The sequence below is a fragment of the Chroicocephalus ridibundus genome, chromosome 18 (assembly GCF_963924245.1).
Source record: "Chroicocephalus ridibundus chromosome 18, bChrRid1.1, whole genome shotgun sequence".
In the NCBI taxonomy this organism is placed as follows: domain Eukaryota; kingdom Metazoa; phylum Chordata; class Aves; order Charadriiformes; family Laridae; genus Chroicocephalus; species Chroicocephalus ridibundus.
In genome coordinates this window covers 4,930,878-4,946,506 of record NC_086301.1, presented here as the reverse complement: position 1 = coordinate 4,946,506, position 15,629 = coordinate 4,930,878, and the positions used below count along the sequence as shown (strand labels likewise).

The 15,629-nt window shown below is 47.6% G+C and overlaps 1 protein-coding gene across 6 annotated transcripts in view; it reads right to left on the bottom strand.

Moving 5' to 3' along the window:
* Positions 1-103: 103 nt before the first annotated feature.
* Positions 104-15,629, bottom strand: part of B3GAT1 (beta-1,3-glucuronyltransferase 1) — a 39,168-nt gene continuing 23,642 nt past the window's right edge. For 3 of the 6 annotated variants that reach the window (XM_063355001.1, XM_063355000.1, XM_063354998.1), the window contains 4 exons: positions 13,415-13,923; positions 10,515-10,811; positions 3,738-3,849; positions 104-2,479 (listed from right to left, as the gene is read on the bottom strand). In XM_063355001.1, coding sequence (XP_063211071.1) covers positions 3,763-3,849; positions 10,515-10,811; positions 13,415-13,923 — 893 coding nt within the window. In that variant the 3' untranslated portion in view covers positions 104-2,479; positions 3,738-3,762. The remainder of the gene's footprint in view (positions 2,480-3,737; positions 3,850-10,514; positions 10,812-13,414; positions 13,924-15,629) is intronic. The other 3 variants (XM_063354999.1, XM_063355002.1, XM_063354997.1) reach the window with 2 other exon arrangements.

Sequence of the window (15,629 nt, the reverse complement as noted above, 5' to 3'; positions counted from 1 at the left end):
CCAAGAAGTCGCTTAGCCCCTGCTCCAGTAACCAGAGGATTCGCGCTATGAAACACCAAACATGTGTACTGTCTCTGATAATGGAGTTGCAGGGTATTCTGGCTCTTAGAAACCATAATTTTATTTAACAAATTTAAATACAGTTTGTTTAAAACTGAGAACAGACAGTGCAGCTGTAATACACTCCATCCTGGCCAGAGCTGGTCTTACTGAACATGCGTATCTCTGCTCCTGAGGACCACGGTAGCCTCTGTGCGAGTTGGAAGGGCCCAGGTTCGTGTGACCATCTTTGAGGAGAGTGGAGCGTATGTGTAGGGTTGTGTTCAGGACTCGATCCTTTGCATTTTTCTGGAAGTTATTTCCTTCCAAGGAGGGAAGGTTGCAACCCAGCGGGGACTGGAATTAAGATTAGTGAAACAAAACACGCAGCTAGGAGAGGACGTCGGTTGGAAACTATCTAAATGGTATGAAAATTTTGTAGTCCTTTAAAAATGTCTCTTCCCACTCTAGGGTTTGCAGACTGAAGTGAACTTGGAAGGCTAGTACGATAACAGAATGAATCTGCTTGAGTGCAGAGAGCTGCTGTTTTAATAGAAGTTAACAATGCCCGTTCCCATAGAGCAGCCAGCGGCCGGTAGCATCAAATGCTTTCTATCCAAGTAGCGCTTCAGCCAATGCATCTAAAGGAACATTTTTGTAAAGGCTATGTAGCAAGGCTTCTGTGACTGGGAACTAAAGAATGCAGCTTTTCCCCAATGGTTTTGATATACTGTGGGAGAAAATAACTTACAAAAAATATTTTTTTTTAAATATTAGGAAATACACAATGTCATTAGTCCAAGGGGAGACTTTTGCACTGTGAAGCTAACGATCAAATCTATAGCATTTTAATAGTTCTATGTGTTAGGGCTAAAAATAACCAAGTCTATTTCCAGGATTACATCTTCCCTCAATTCAAAGGTAAAATTGTGCTTCAGACCTTTTTGAAAGAATTGGGACTGTGGGGGCTGATCAAAGGTTTGACAACAACTGTGAAGGGGGAGGTAAGTTTGGGGTTTTTTTAAAGGGGCTGGAAGTGAGGAGAAGGGGTATGTTGTACCTCAGTTTCTTCCTCAGCAAGTTTGTCAATCTCAACTACAGAGTCAACCAAGGCAGTAGCACCCAGGTTCCTCTTCTGCACTGCTCAGTCCCGTGTCTCTCACTGAGAAGCAAAATACAGTTTCATCAGAGAACACGCTTTCATCAGTGCTATCTCAGGTCCTTTGATGTCACAGAACAGGGAAGAGGCGACTAATGCTCTACATAGATAGTTTTTCAACCTACCTCAAGCCAGGTGCTGAAGAAACAGAACACTAAGCACAGGATCCCCTTTACAAGGGTGCTGCTCTGTCCGTCAGAAGTTAACTCTCCAAGTGCTCCAGCGTGGTTTTAACGCCAGTAGCTCTGCAGAAGTATGGCATGGCCCTGAAAAAGGGGCTAGGGCTGAAGGAGACATTCCAGTAGAATGGTAAATGCACTAAATTCAGCTTTTATCATTCAATCTCTAGTTTTAAGCCGTTGGCTTTATTTTTCAGTAGTGGAAATTTGGCTTTACGTAGGAGCACCCTTCAGAGAATCCCACACCTAATGCTCATGTGAACCAAATTAGAGCTAAACAGAACCGAGGTCTGAGCCTGGATGAAGTATTACGGTGTACGGCCACAACAATCTCATTAAAACCCACTTCCAGTTATTTTAGCATGGATGAATAGAGAACCACATGCTGTAAACATAACTCCATCCAGGAACACAGAGGTATGTCAGAGTTGTCCTCCAAACCATGAAACTAATGAAGGGAAAGGGGAGGGAATACAAAGAGAACAGAGATACTTAATGGTTTTGTTCTAACCTGCCTTGCTTTTCACCCTCCCCCAAAACCTTCCTGTCTTGTGCAGCGTAATAAACACTGATTAAAGTAGGTTTAAAATTAAGGGCTAAGGTGCCATCTCAGAAGGCAGCTGTCCCCTCCGTGAACAGAGAGCTGCTTAGGCTGTTGCACACATAGCCACAAGGTACGTGTGTCTCAGGAAAAACCAGTCATCAGGGGCCAACACTCTCCTGTGGGCATTCTCACCCTTGCTTTCAGGTCCTGTAAAACGGCCCCCTCAGTCCAGACTACCATTCCAGCTGGGCCGTGTCTTCAGTGCAGCGTGCCCTGCATGCACTTCTCCCAACCCAAGCATCTGGCGAGACAGCTGGCCTTGCACTGAAGTCGATGTCAGTCCTGTATTTTCTGTGCTTTTTCTCCACCTCCAGAGCGTCTGGTTCTGCTCAGAGTCCAGGAGGAAGGGTAGGGGAATCCGGGTAGTTTATGTATGCAGTGTTGCTTGTTTTCAGTACGCTAAAACTCTTGGAAGTCAGCAGAGGTCCTGGCTACTGCATGTCTGGCTGGTTGTATGCTGTGGAGAGGAACCTTGCAGGCTGTGCATGAAGAAATCTTCTGCAACAGAGACACAACCGGCATGTATATTACCCTTCTGCCTCGCTGCAGTTAGCTGCCACCCCTTGGAACTATCCCAAAACCCATCTCAGATTGCAGATCTGTGAGTACTGCTGCTAGGCAACTGGGTGTTGGTGAAAAGCAGTTGTGACAGCGCGGAAGAGCTATGGCCTCTCTGCAAAGCCGCTATATATAGCATGGATAATATGCAGTGCAGGCTTTCCTCTGCTGTCCTGCCAACGGGCGGCAAAGGCGGGCCACTGCAGCAGGCAGGGCTCCATCCACTTCGCCCAAGGGAACGTGTTATAAGAGAGCTCATTACTGTTAAAAAAATACTGCTGCTGAGCAAATCTATCCCTTTCCTTTCCTGCTTTTACTTCTCTGTATTCAAGAGCAAAAGAGAACAAGCGGCAGCCTTCTCTCCCTTACAGGCCTGGTTCTACACTCCAGTTAAAGGGAGGGTTGTTTTTTTCCCCCATAATAATGATGAGTGGCAACATAGTCTGGATGCAGAAACAAGCAAATAGCCCATCCTTCATTCTAGCAAACCAACTGCAGAGTGCACTCCGGGGATACAGAAGACTAAATGCACCAGGATGCTCTGGTAATTAAAGGTGAGAAGCCAGGGCACGAACAAATGAGCAGAAAGTCAGCCATCAACGTACGTGCTCTTTCCTTCTTTCCAGGGAAGAAGACACTTCGTGCTCACTTTAGGTAAACAAATACCTCATCTGGCGTTTAGTCCACACCCTCCCTTACTTGTCACTGACTTTGCGTGGCTTCGGTGTGGATATAAATTAAACTCTTCCCTCAGTGAAAGCTTCTGCCTGACTTAAAAATGCTTTCACTGATATTGCCTTAGCTTTCCTTAGGTGTTTGCAGGTGGATGAATCCACATCCTTCACCCTTGTGCTTTAGCTATATTATTAGTACCATTAATAAGCCAACCTACTTGTTTAGACAAGGGTTTAGGTTTTTTAACAGTGTAACTTCTGCCTAAATTCTCACTCCCTGGATTTCTCTTCTTCCCCCCAACTTCTCAGGAGGTATTTCCCCTTCAGCAGCTTGTCTTAAAGATAAAAAAGAGAGATTAACTAATGGTCTCCAGAAATTTTGCAGTAAGGGAAGGTCGGAGATGCGAAAAATGGAAATTAAAAAGCACATTTAAAAGAACTCTTGTCTTTTTCCTGTCGTTGTCTAGTATTTTCCTTTTTTTACTGTTGCTTCTCATTACTTTTCAAAAAATGTGAGCTCTTACCTGGTCTCTGTTCACCCATGCACAGTCAGATTTCCACGTTGGGATCTGTGAATCCTTTCTTCCCCTCGTTCACCAGCACAGGCTTTTCTGTCCTCGTATGCCAGACTAAAATCTGAAGAAGCCAACAGAAGTCATTAGCTGCATCTCTTCACTGCACTAACAAATATTCTTGCACATTAAATCAATAGTGCAATTTAACCATCTACCCTGGAGCCTAATGGCGCATTCAGAGCTGAAAGGAGGTTTGCATAAAACTTCATTTAGGCAGGCCTACTGCTATCCAAAATGCACAGTGCACGCAAATTACCCATTTTACAGTGTACTGTCTTGGGACATTAACCTGCTCCTTCCATGTAGTTATCAACCATCTTCCTTGAAAGGCTCATCAACCTTTTCAATGATGTAAGGCAGTTCCTTCATAACCGGAGAATCACATGCATGTTTCCCCCAAATTCCTTATTCTGGGTCTTGGTTATCGTGTTACTACATCCTTGGCCAGCGTGGAGTTACTTGCTAGGCTCAGAGTGAAAATGCAATTTCTTGCCACTTCAGGTCACATCGTGACGCGTGCACAGAGGGAAGAAGCAGTAATACTGAGCACCACCAGTGGCTCCAGTCATCACCATTGCCTTTGGACGTGTGAAATATTAAAATGAATTTTTCAGTGCATCTCTGAAAATCCATTATTGGAGGGAAGACATCAGTCTGCTCCCTAACCTCACTACCACTTCTTTTTCACTTTTAAATTCTTTCAAGACCCTAAAAAGATAGGAGAGTGATGTGCGATCTGCTCCAGTTCTCTGTTGCAACCTCTGCTGTGTCAGAGCTGCGAGATGCAGGAGTTAGTTACGGAACACTCCCTTCCTCCCACGTTCACAGCCCTTTCATAACCCAGGAAGCATTACTCTACCACATCGCCTCAAAAAGCCCCCATACACATTTCCTTTGAAATGCTGGCCCCGTGCTGCCATCCTCTATTCTGTACCAGGTACAATACGTTGCATCAGTTTAAAGCCCCTCCCCAGTTTGCTCAAAACAGAGTTGAAGCTTCTGCTAAAAGCTTCCCTCAAGTCTTAGCAGCAAAGTTTAATACAGATCAACATTTTTGGAGGAGAACTGGAAAAAAATAAATTGAAGAGGTGGTCTAACATTTTTAGAGGAGGGGGGAATGTTACAGGTAAATAATTTCTACTAGCTGTGCTATACCGCTGGCGCAGACAGTTCTAGAAGCTGTTTAAATACTCTCCCCTCACTAGACTCAATTATACTCATAGCTTTGCTCCTAGAACCTGGGTTGCTGGCAGCAGCTTTATCCCTTCAGAGCTACAGTCTCCTGCTTCCCTTCACCTGTTCGCATTCATATTTCCTACCTTGCGGGGGTTTCCCTCTCGTTGCTATGACAATACTCTGCACATTTAATCCAAGTATCTGCAAACCATTTCATACCCAGTCCCTGCTTTTCTGAAAAATGAGGGCATGTTCTGTTTCTAAAGGACGAACAAAGCATTTTTCAAACCCTTTGGGTTGAACAGGAGCACCCTCATCTTCCCAGGAAGCTGTTTGACCAAATTTGTCTCTGATGTGAGCAGACACCTCCTGTGCGGGGCTTAAATCTCGCCTGCTAATACTAAGGCAGTAGAGACCAACTGCTGTCTGGAGCGGGTCCAAAAAACCATTTCACTGCTCCCCCACAACCACTTCAGAGCCCGCTTATCAAAGTTAGCCTGTATTATAGTCCTGCTCACCCGCTGCAGCAACGCTGATGCAATTACTGCGTTACTTTCCTATGGAAAGGCAAAACCAAACAGGTCTGTACAAGTGGCTCTCAGTGCTATGCACGCAGCGGTTATGGGCTCCTCATCCAACAAACAGAATGTATAAACCTTAATGCAGTCCAGGTGCTAGAAAAATCCGGTAGCCGATTCTCCTTCCCAGCGGGAGCAGGTGAGAGCTCTTTCCACTTCTGACACGCAAACGCTCAACCCTGCTGATGGCCGAGGGCTGCACGCTGCCAGGAACGGGACTCACACTTAAACAACTCCAGCCACATACTCCATAAACAGACGACGACTACACATTAGTAGCTTTTCTTTAAACTGGATTCCACTTTTGCATTGTTAAACCCAATTGCCAAAGTAGACATTTATATTAAATTAACTAAAATGGATGAATTTTCAGAGTTTGCAACTTGATGCAGCAGCCTCTACCATTTTTCAGGCTGTGGTCTTTAATGTGGGAGGGAGGTCACCACTTAGTACACAAACACCTGCTTTTCCTCTCAGCCAATCACTTGATTTTTTCCACAAGCAGTGGGTTTGGTTTGTGCCCCTGGGAAGCTTCGGCTTGTGCAAAAAGTCCAGCTTGCAAGGGAGTGAAGAGTGAGGGGAACCAAGAATCTGAGTTCCCCTGAATGGTGCTTTCATCTAGGTCACCTGAGGGAGTCCCCTTTAAAAATCTCTACTACTGCAAAACACTTCCAGTCGTTCACAGCCTTGCCATTCAGAATCACAGGACTCAAAACAGATCTAAGAGATTACAAAGATTCACTCATCTCCATAGTAGACATCTTCATTGTCTTCTAACAGGAAATTAAAAAGCAAAGAGGCAAGTCGACTTACAGTTGGAGGGGGGGGTCACAGGATTTCAAGCTCACAGACCCTCCGTGGAAGGGTTATTTGAACCACACAATGTGAACAAAAAGAGACACTAAGCCGAAATGATGGATTTTCTTCCTGCTTGTGCTAAACCAAATTTCTGCAGGCTCTCTTAGGCATTGTGGAGGCCCTTTTCTCCCAAAAGAACACCCATTGGTATAACAAATAAAGATTGCTTCTCCCTATAACTCCTGCTTTTCCCATACGTCAGGAGAATCGTCGCCACTGCTATTAAATGAGCCAGAGCTCAAACAGTAATCTTTAACTGTGCAATTACACCAACTTGAAGATTTGTGCTTTGTGATGGGTATTATATGTGGTATACGTCTGTCGTAAAAATCAACAGCTCAAGCACTGGTGTCTTCACTGGTGCGCGTGTGAAGCTTTACCAACCAAGTGCTGTCACGCAGCAGCCAGGACACTGAACGCCCACCGCAAACAACTGGTCACAAACCCACACGAAAAGAGGAGCGCAGGCTCAGGAACAATCTAACCCAAAAGAGGACAGACCTGCTCCATCTGTACCCTGCTGCTCGGCCCCTGAAAGGCAAACAAAGAGCTCATGAAGCTGATCCCCTGCCTGCTGTACGTAGCACCACAGGATAAAATCCGGAGGAAGAGAAGTGCTCCTTTTCAAGCCTCTTGCCTTAGGCTGATGTTCTTCCTCTCTCCTGCCCATTCTGTGCCAGTTTTAGCTGGTTTAGATCTGTGACATCACGAAGCAGCCAGTTCTGGTCTCCTTTTGCTGTGTAATCTCCTTGCTGCTGCTGGGCCCAAAGGCTTGGTCTCCTCCACATGCACAAGGAGTTATTCCCCTCCCAGAGCCGGTCCCAAGGCTCACAGTAACCACAGTGTTGGTGTGTGGTTCAGGTGCTGCCGGGAGAGGCCTCTCTGCTCCCTGTTCTCTAGCCTGCGTCTGACAGCAACCAGTTACAGTGACTGTGGCGTTTCCCAGTGCCCACACACCCCCCATCTAAGCCTCAGAGACAGCCCTTCCCCGTCCAGCACAAAGCTGCCAGCCAATTCCCTTTCACAAAATCCACCTAAACACCGAGCTGCCAACCCGCAGATTTAATCTCAGATCTGACTCAGCCCAGAGATAAGGAGAAAGAAGGAATGACTACTTTCAGGCACCGCTTCAATCCCTCTGAATTGCTACCGAGACCACCCGAGTGCACAAAAGCCTGCCTCACCCGAAGAAACATACCTACGCCTATCTCCCTGGAGAAACAAGCGGCTCCAGGAGCAGCTGGAACAAGAGATGCCTCATTTCCAATGACCTTGTATTTTGTGGACTGTCCTCTTGTGCCGGCCCACGCTGAGGCTTTTTCAATAGCTGGGGCCACTCGAAGGCCTTCTCCTTTAAGGGCTCCCTGGTTGAGCACACTGCAGCTTGTTTCCTCAGGTGTTAGTAGAAAATGGGGAGCAGAATACGTCCCAGTTACATCAACCTTATGGGAATAGAGAATCTCAGACCTCTATCCTGTGTCGACGGATTGAAGAGAGTATAGTTTGCTTTGAAGTTGGGGAGGGGGGAAATGCAGAAGCAGCAGAACACAGAAATCACAGCATGCTTGCAAAGCCTTGCTTCCTTACAACTCCAGTATAAACCAACCCTTCCCTCCTGATAAGGAGGGATAACTCTCTCCTTTCTCCTCAGCAATTAATACTGAATTCGTTAATTTTCTCCTTCATTTTGGGCAGTTCCCAAATCAAAGACAATAAGCAGGATGTATGTCTTTGGCCAAGGCTTAAGTTTTTTTGGGGAGTGTGCATTTGTGGGCTGAATTCTGATAAATATTACAAATACCAGCACTGCACGCAAAGAGGGCAGGATTTTTGGAGAAGAGATGTCTGTGCTTATCTTACATACTTCTCTGATCCCCCCTTAACGACTGTATCTGAGCACATCATAATTTTTAATGTAAATCTCACTGCAAAGCAGGAGTATGGTTATGCTTAACAGAAGCAAACCATGACAACTGCTGGGAGCACACCACCACAATGAGAAAGAACTCTGTGCTTTGATTGCGGGGCAAGAGGACCTCAGATCGAAGACTACTTTTGTCCTTCTCTGCTGCTTGTCCGGACTCTCCTCCTCGTCAAACGTGTGAGCAAAACAGCAACTGGGAAATGGAGGCTGCTGGCATCAGCTGAAAACAGAAAGGCAAAGCTCAACCTGCAAAGCTGCGCTCAGAGTTTGCCAGGAGCAGACAGCGTTCAGTTCACAACAAGGACCCTTGTAAGATCCCCACAGCCTAGCCAAAAAAAGAAATGCAGTCTGCTTCAAATCCCGGCCAGCAATTCCTGCTTCCTCTCCATCTCTGACCTGCAGCGCTTGTGTGACAGCACTGACACGGCAGCCTGTCTGACAGCATCATTTTTCTCCTCCTGCCTGGAAACAATCTTTTCCTTCCTCTCCTTCCTCCATGCGTTCCTCCGCAACCGTCATTTCCTATCCCCAGCCTTTTAACACAGCTTCTTTCCAATAGTTATTTACAGCAGGGACAATGTACCAAAGACTGCATAACTGGCCATGGAGTAAACACCCCTCATCAGACTAAAAGCAACCTGTGCGTCTCCCCTGGCCTGTTGGAAACACATTTATTTCCAGTCAGTACTTTCTTGCTAGCTAGCAGGGCACACAGCGCCCAAGAACAGAGATCTAATTTTAATCCAATCTCTTTTCCCACCCTTGGGAGACCATCTGTGTTATTTATCCCAGTGCTGGACAGCCATAAGCACAGACATGTAGATTTAAAAAATGAGGCACAGCAGGTATCAGATAATAAACAAAGTTGCTCCTCCTCAGCTCCTTGTCCTTATTCCAGGATTCCTTGCCTGAACACTGCTGAACATTGAGATCCTTGTTTTTTCCGCAGCTGGGAGCTGTGGAGCAGTGAAGATGGAAAACAGAGACAAAGGCTATTATTCAAAATGTTTGCCTGTCCCAAAAAGGGATGGAGACCTGGATCCAACACTGGGTCTGTTGGCAGCAACAGCTTATTTGCAAAAAAAGAGAATAATCCTCCTGGGATAATTAAGCAATAAAGACTCCCTAAATCAGACTCCCTTTTACAGACAAAGGCACGCGAGTGCTACGCAGTGGTCTGTGATCTCAGAGGGATCCCCCCCACACCTGCAGTGCTCAGTGCACCCACTCACAAAGCTTTCGAAGCCCTTGACAGCACCTCCACTGCTGATGTGCTGTGACTGATGCCTGTCACACCAACCAGCATTGTCTCATTGTGTCTCACATGCTCCCCTGTCATTCCAGATGGATGTCCATCTGTTGTCTCTCATCCTAGACTGGGAAGTCTTTAGGGCAAGAACCATCATTGTGTTCTGAGTTTCTACGTTAGTTAGCACACAGGGGTCCTGCTCCATGACCTGGTGGCTCCTAGGCAATGTCAAATAATTAGCAGTCATCTGACAGCACTAAAATCCCTCCAAAATGAAGCTTCCTGGAAGGCTCCTAGAGCTCAGAGCAATATACCAGGCATTAAAACATTGCTACGTTATCTCTGACACAGAAAGATCCAGGTTATTGTGGACAACTACAGTGATATTGCAGAGATGTCAAGAGGGAGGTGGAGGCAACTTCGCAACGAGGCAGCGTTTGTGTGAACAATCTTCCCTGGCAGCCGGAAAACACCGTGGTTGGTACCCCTCCCTGGGTTACAGTTCAAATGTGTTCCAGAGGGACAAATCTCATGGGATACTACCTTATCACAGCACTACCAGTACTGAAAAGTCCCGCTCAGGAGTTCACATAAAGCAACCAACATACATTTCACCTATGGGATTCCCTGCTCCAGGGGATTAGCAAGGCCACAGATAAACCCATCCTCAAAATAATGATATTTTCTAGAGGTAATATAAAAAAGAGGTACAGTTACAGGGGAGAGAAGACTCCACATTTCAAAGCCTATGGCAACCGTTAGCAGCCTGCAACCAAAAAAGGTAACTGCCCTCCACGTATTTTAACACATAATCGCCCATTTCCAGCCCCTTGATATGGGGGTGTGCTCTCTTCAAATGCAGAGTGACTGAATGATGGGGTTGAATGGTCTTTCTCCTACCTCTGGATCCTTACATCCCATGTCTGAGGAAGAGACCATACCTTAGTGCAATTGGCGGCTTTCGGCTCAAGGTCATTCAAGGTCACTAGTTCCCGGAGTAGGCTGCTCTCCTGGTAGCCTCCCTTCACTCCTCGCAGTTTGAAGTAAGCCTGAGATCGCTGGAGAATCAGTCTGAGGTTCACGGCGAACCCCGCCATGTCTATAGCAAAGGGGCGATGGGGGTCAAACACAGTTTTCCAGCCATAGACCTTCCCTGCAGCGTTCACTTTGGGTGACTCGTAACGCAAGCCACCGACGAAGGCTACTGGCCACACCGACACCTTCCTGGTGCTGCGCATCTGGAGGCAAGGAAAGAGAAGGGTACGGTGGGTGTGCAGAGAAGGATTGGCTGCATGTGACTTCCAACACACAAACCCAGCAGAACAATTTCCCTTTATTCAGTGTCCTGCAAGAAATGAATGTCCCCGAGCTTCAGGACAAACCCTAGAGCTAAGAGCCCTGGTTACATTCCCAGGCACCCTCTGTGGCTTGGACCAAGCCACAGAGTTCATTACTCACCTGTACAAGGATGCACATCCTGGAGCTGGATGAGCAAATTGGTTTGGAAAGTGGCAACTAACAATAGCAATAGTAACAGATAGCCGCGGAACCAAGCATCAGTTCAGTATTAACAGCAAAGCTGCCAATAATAAACATCACTGAGATTTAAGGCTGCTTTTTTGTCCAAAGGTCTTTGGAATTGTGGGGCATCAGTCCCCCACATGGACAGCTGGGGAAATCAGGACACAGAGGAGGGAAGCATCTTGTCCAAGGCCACCTGGAAATGCAGGAATGGCATATCTAGGAAGAAAGGTGCTTTCTCGGAAAGCTAAGGAGTTTGAGCTGCAATCTCAGCCTACGAGCCACAGTAAGGCATCCTTAGAGTGAGGCCCTGCAGCCGTAGCACACAACTTCATGGCCAGTTGTGAAGCGCAGCCTCTCCAGAAACGCCCAGCCTGCGGAACGATGCTTTGTAGCTGCTCCTGCTACCCAGCGGAACAATGCTGGATGCCTCTACTCCCTGCAGAGACAACAGAAATAGATAGGAGCCACCAGGGGACATTTCAGATGCCTGCACTTGCCAACAAAGATGCTTTGAGTGCCAGTCTGCCCGCTCACCCCCAGCGCCCTGTCCTGCTCTGCTGGCAGGCTCAGCCTCGCGTTCTGCTCTCAGACCAGTCTCTTAGATCAGGGATCTCCCTGAGCTAATCTCATCACTGCTAATTACTGCAAACGAGACCAGAAGAGCTCTGGCACTTGCCCTTCTGCATTAAACACATGCTAATGGCAGCCCCTGTCCACAGGGAACAATAGTGTGTGTCTTCTGCATTTCACAGCACATTTCATTGGCTCCGTGTGACCTTAACTGCAGCTACATATCAGAGAGGAGAAGCCTCTAAGAGCAAAGCACATGAGTGAACGAAGGAACCCTTTCTGCTTTATTCATGTGCAGTGTCTGTCTCAAGATGCTGCCAGAGCCAGCCTCAAAGGGGACCGTGGAAGAACGACATTCAGTCTGAATTTGCTTTCAGCTTTAAAAGCGTGCATATTCCTGTGGCTACCCAAGCTGAAGTGAAAGCCATTAGGGAAGGGAAAAGGGGCATGTATGGAGCAAATAAATAGGAGATCCCTGGTATGAAAATTGGCAACTGGTAGGGAAGGAAGCAGTCCTCCTTTTTCATCCCTTGCTGCAAGAGCACAGCCTCAAGGAGAGCAAGGGAACAAGTAATTTCTGAGCTGGAAGCCAGGTGAGGTACAGTGTACCTGGCACTGTAAGACCATTGCAAATCTGCAAACAGGGAAAGGCTCAGGAGTTCATTTAGAGCCCCAATAGGAGTGGAACAAAGAGAAAAGGTGGCGATAGCACATGGCAGCCTTCCCATGCTCAAGGCCATCGTCAGCACATGCTGAAATTCAGTCTGCCATCACCGTTCCTGGAGCCACAAGCTTCCAGGCTGAGATCTCAGCCCCATCGCCTACTTACAACAGCCTGAGAGACCATCCGTCCCCCGAAGCTGCGAGAGGAAGAGCTCCGGAGGGGAGTGCTGCACATGTCTCCCAGCAGAGACAGTCCTCTCCAAGGCAGTGTGTGAAGGGCTCCACTTTTCTGGGAGGAGAAGCAAGCACTGACAAACACATGCTCCTCGCGTGTGCAGCAAGCCAGAGACAATGGCACAGAGCATCTCTGAACAAGATGTCCTGCAAGCGCTGTGACTGTGCTGACACCATTCAGGCGTAACTCTGAAAGGGCACTGCTACCTCAGCTGGGGATCTGTGCAGAGCAAGTGCCGGGCTCTTGACAGCTACAGAATTTCACCAGTGGACACTCTGGGATGAGAGCAAACAGCAAGCAAGGAAGAGAAACCCCAGTGACTCCTCAAACAAGAACAAACATGAATTAACAGACAGCCAAGTGCAATACATAGGGGTGGTGGAGAAGAAAGGTGGATAACATCAGATCGGGAACCAGCCGGAAATCTCCTCCAGGATGGTGCACGGAAGGAAGATGGCTGAGATTCCTTTTGCTAAGCACGTGCTTCTGCACAAGCACATCGGACAGCAGGCCGTTTTCCAACCCTAACAAGGCTCCCCACAGGGGAAGGCAGCTCCTCATTAGCTTCCTTCACAGCAAAACCTATCTGCCTCCTGAGCACAGGCCACAGGATAAACTGGGGTTCCCATTACTTCGCATAGGATGCCTTTGACACTGTGCAGTGCAGTAACCAAGCCCCATAGAATACCTCAGGACAGCTGCAGTGGGACCACTATACAGACAAGACTGATCCAGAGCTCAGGAGAGGATGTACACAGCATCTCCTCAGCTCAGTACACACCATCTTTTACATCCCGTGTGCTAATCTGCTGTATTTTGCCAGTTTGGGGCCACCCAGCAGGGTCTTACCTCCTCAAAGAGCTCCAGGCTGTAGGTGTTATCATCATCAGCAAAGTAAACAATCCCAGGCTGGCTGTTATTTTTGTTAAAGGTCTCTCTCAGCCATCTCAGGGCAAGGTTCCTCTGCATGGTCCCCCGGGGGATGCGGGGATCCCTCATGTCTCCCCGCAGCTTGTAGTTGCGGGGTGTCTCCACATTGAGGTGGGTGTAGTTAAGCCCCGTGTCCCGCAGCAGCCGGGTGATGAGAGGCGTGCGCCGTTGTGAGTCCTCCACCAGGATCCAGTGCAGGTTTGGCACGTGCAGGAGCGTGTTGGCCAAGCGCGTCAGCTCTGCCTTCTGTACGGGCCGGCTGTAGGTGGGTGTAATGACGTGGATGGTGGGAAGGGTGTCTGACCACGGGGGTGGGCGGGTATAAACATATTCTGTCCTCACCACCTCCACAATGTCCCGGTCCGACAAGCAGTATTCCTTGGAGTCCAAGCCTGCAGCGAGATCACGCCGGGAGTCACCACCATCATCTGAGCAAGGGTATGAGAGAGAAGAAAAGCCGCATGGACTCAGTCCTCCAACACCCCCCCTCCCCTCCCCAGAACTGAGCCAGCAGGCTGCTTGCTAATAGCAAGTCACCCTCATCATTTCAGAGGAAAGGAAACAAGCTCGGATGGAGGCTTTAATAAATAAGTACACAAATAAATAAAGGAATCAGGGACAAACACGTATGAGAAAAGAAGTTCCTGCTGTTAGAAAATCAGCACTAAACAAGGCCTGAGAGCCCAGGACAATGCTACAGCTGAGTGCTCAGAATAAGCAACTTCAAAAAGCACCCAGTAGAGACAGGCTTGTACAGCAATTAGATCTAGATAAAGAAAATAGCAACGTGGATAGACGATCTGTCACTCATGAAGAGCTCCAGTGCTTCTGGGTACCATGCTCAGTGGGACAGGACGCATGGCTCTGCACTCAGGCACTGGAGCACCTGGACTGGGAGGCAGGGATCTAACTGGTGGAAAATACCAAGTCAGTGAAGATCGCCCAGCAGCATCATTTAGCCAGGATACTGCAGGACCCCACTGCTCTCCTAACAGGCCTGGATGGAGCACAGAGAAGTGGGGAACGACACGCTTCAAATCCAGAAATGGAGAGCAGAAATTAAAGCCTGCAATTGTATTTTTTTTCCTGCAGACTTTCACCTGCCTCTGACTAATCTCTCCTCAAAAAGACCCTACCAATCTCTGAACATAACAGCTGATTCAGTAGTGCGGATGTGAACAATGAGCAGCATATGTATAGGACACACTGATCCAAACATATAAAAACCCTTGCAAAGACAGACTTGTTCACGGTCACCTCAAGGGAAAAAAAAAAAGTTCATGCACCTGTCACTTTTCCAGGGTGCGACTTTCACACTTTCGTACCACTGTAGACCAGCAGGAACACCACGGTCTACAGTTAGGAACTGGCATGAAGGGGCATCTCCATTCAGGATATAAGCCAGCTGCTCTCTAGTGGGCACATAATACTTTGAGCCATACATTTTGCAAAACCAGCTACTACCAGAAGCTTCAGATGACAAAGAACAGGAACAGACAGACATTAGATCTGACCCAGCAGGATACTACCTATGTTTTTTTCATAGCATGTTACTCTTCCAGCAGCACAGACTTTGATACCAGCCCTGAACTGAATGACAGCCTTGTACTCCATGGCATTGATGGAGGGACGGTGTGTATCTGGGGGGGGGGGGGCACAGGGACAAGGTGTCCTGCACATGTTGGTATCGGGCCCTATATAAGGCAAAGCACATCAGCATCACATAGCAGAGCTCTCTGAAAACAGAGAACAGTGGAATCAATTCAAAAATAAATCTGCAAAATGCATTGGACACAGACACAAATGTAATTAGCCAGGACAGTGCTTGAGACAGTTTGCAAACCCCGGCAGGTCAAACCCTCAGCTGTAAAACCTGGCACGTGTAAGCACTGATGTTCTGCGCTTGCTAGCATGTAGATGCACATCTCTTTTTCAGCACCTGCTACCAAAGGATCTCAGAAACACATTACAGGAACAAAAAGATTTCTCCCAAGAGCTTTCAGGTTGGTCTCTATCACCACTCATTTTCCACTGGGGGCTCAGAGAAGCAGAGGCAGAAGAAGCGTCTTACCAAGGTCATCAGTAAGTTCAGGACTGAGTCAGAGCAGAGCAGTCTCTGTGCCGTAACTCCAGT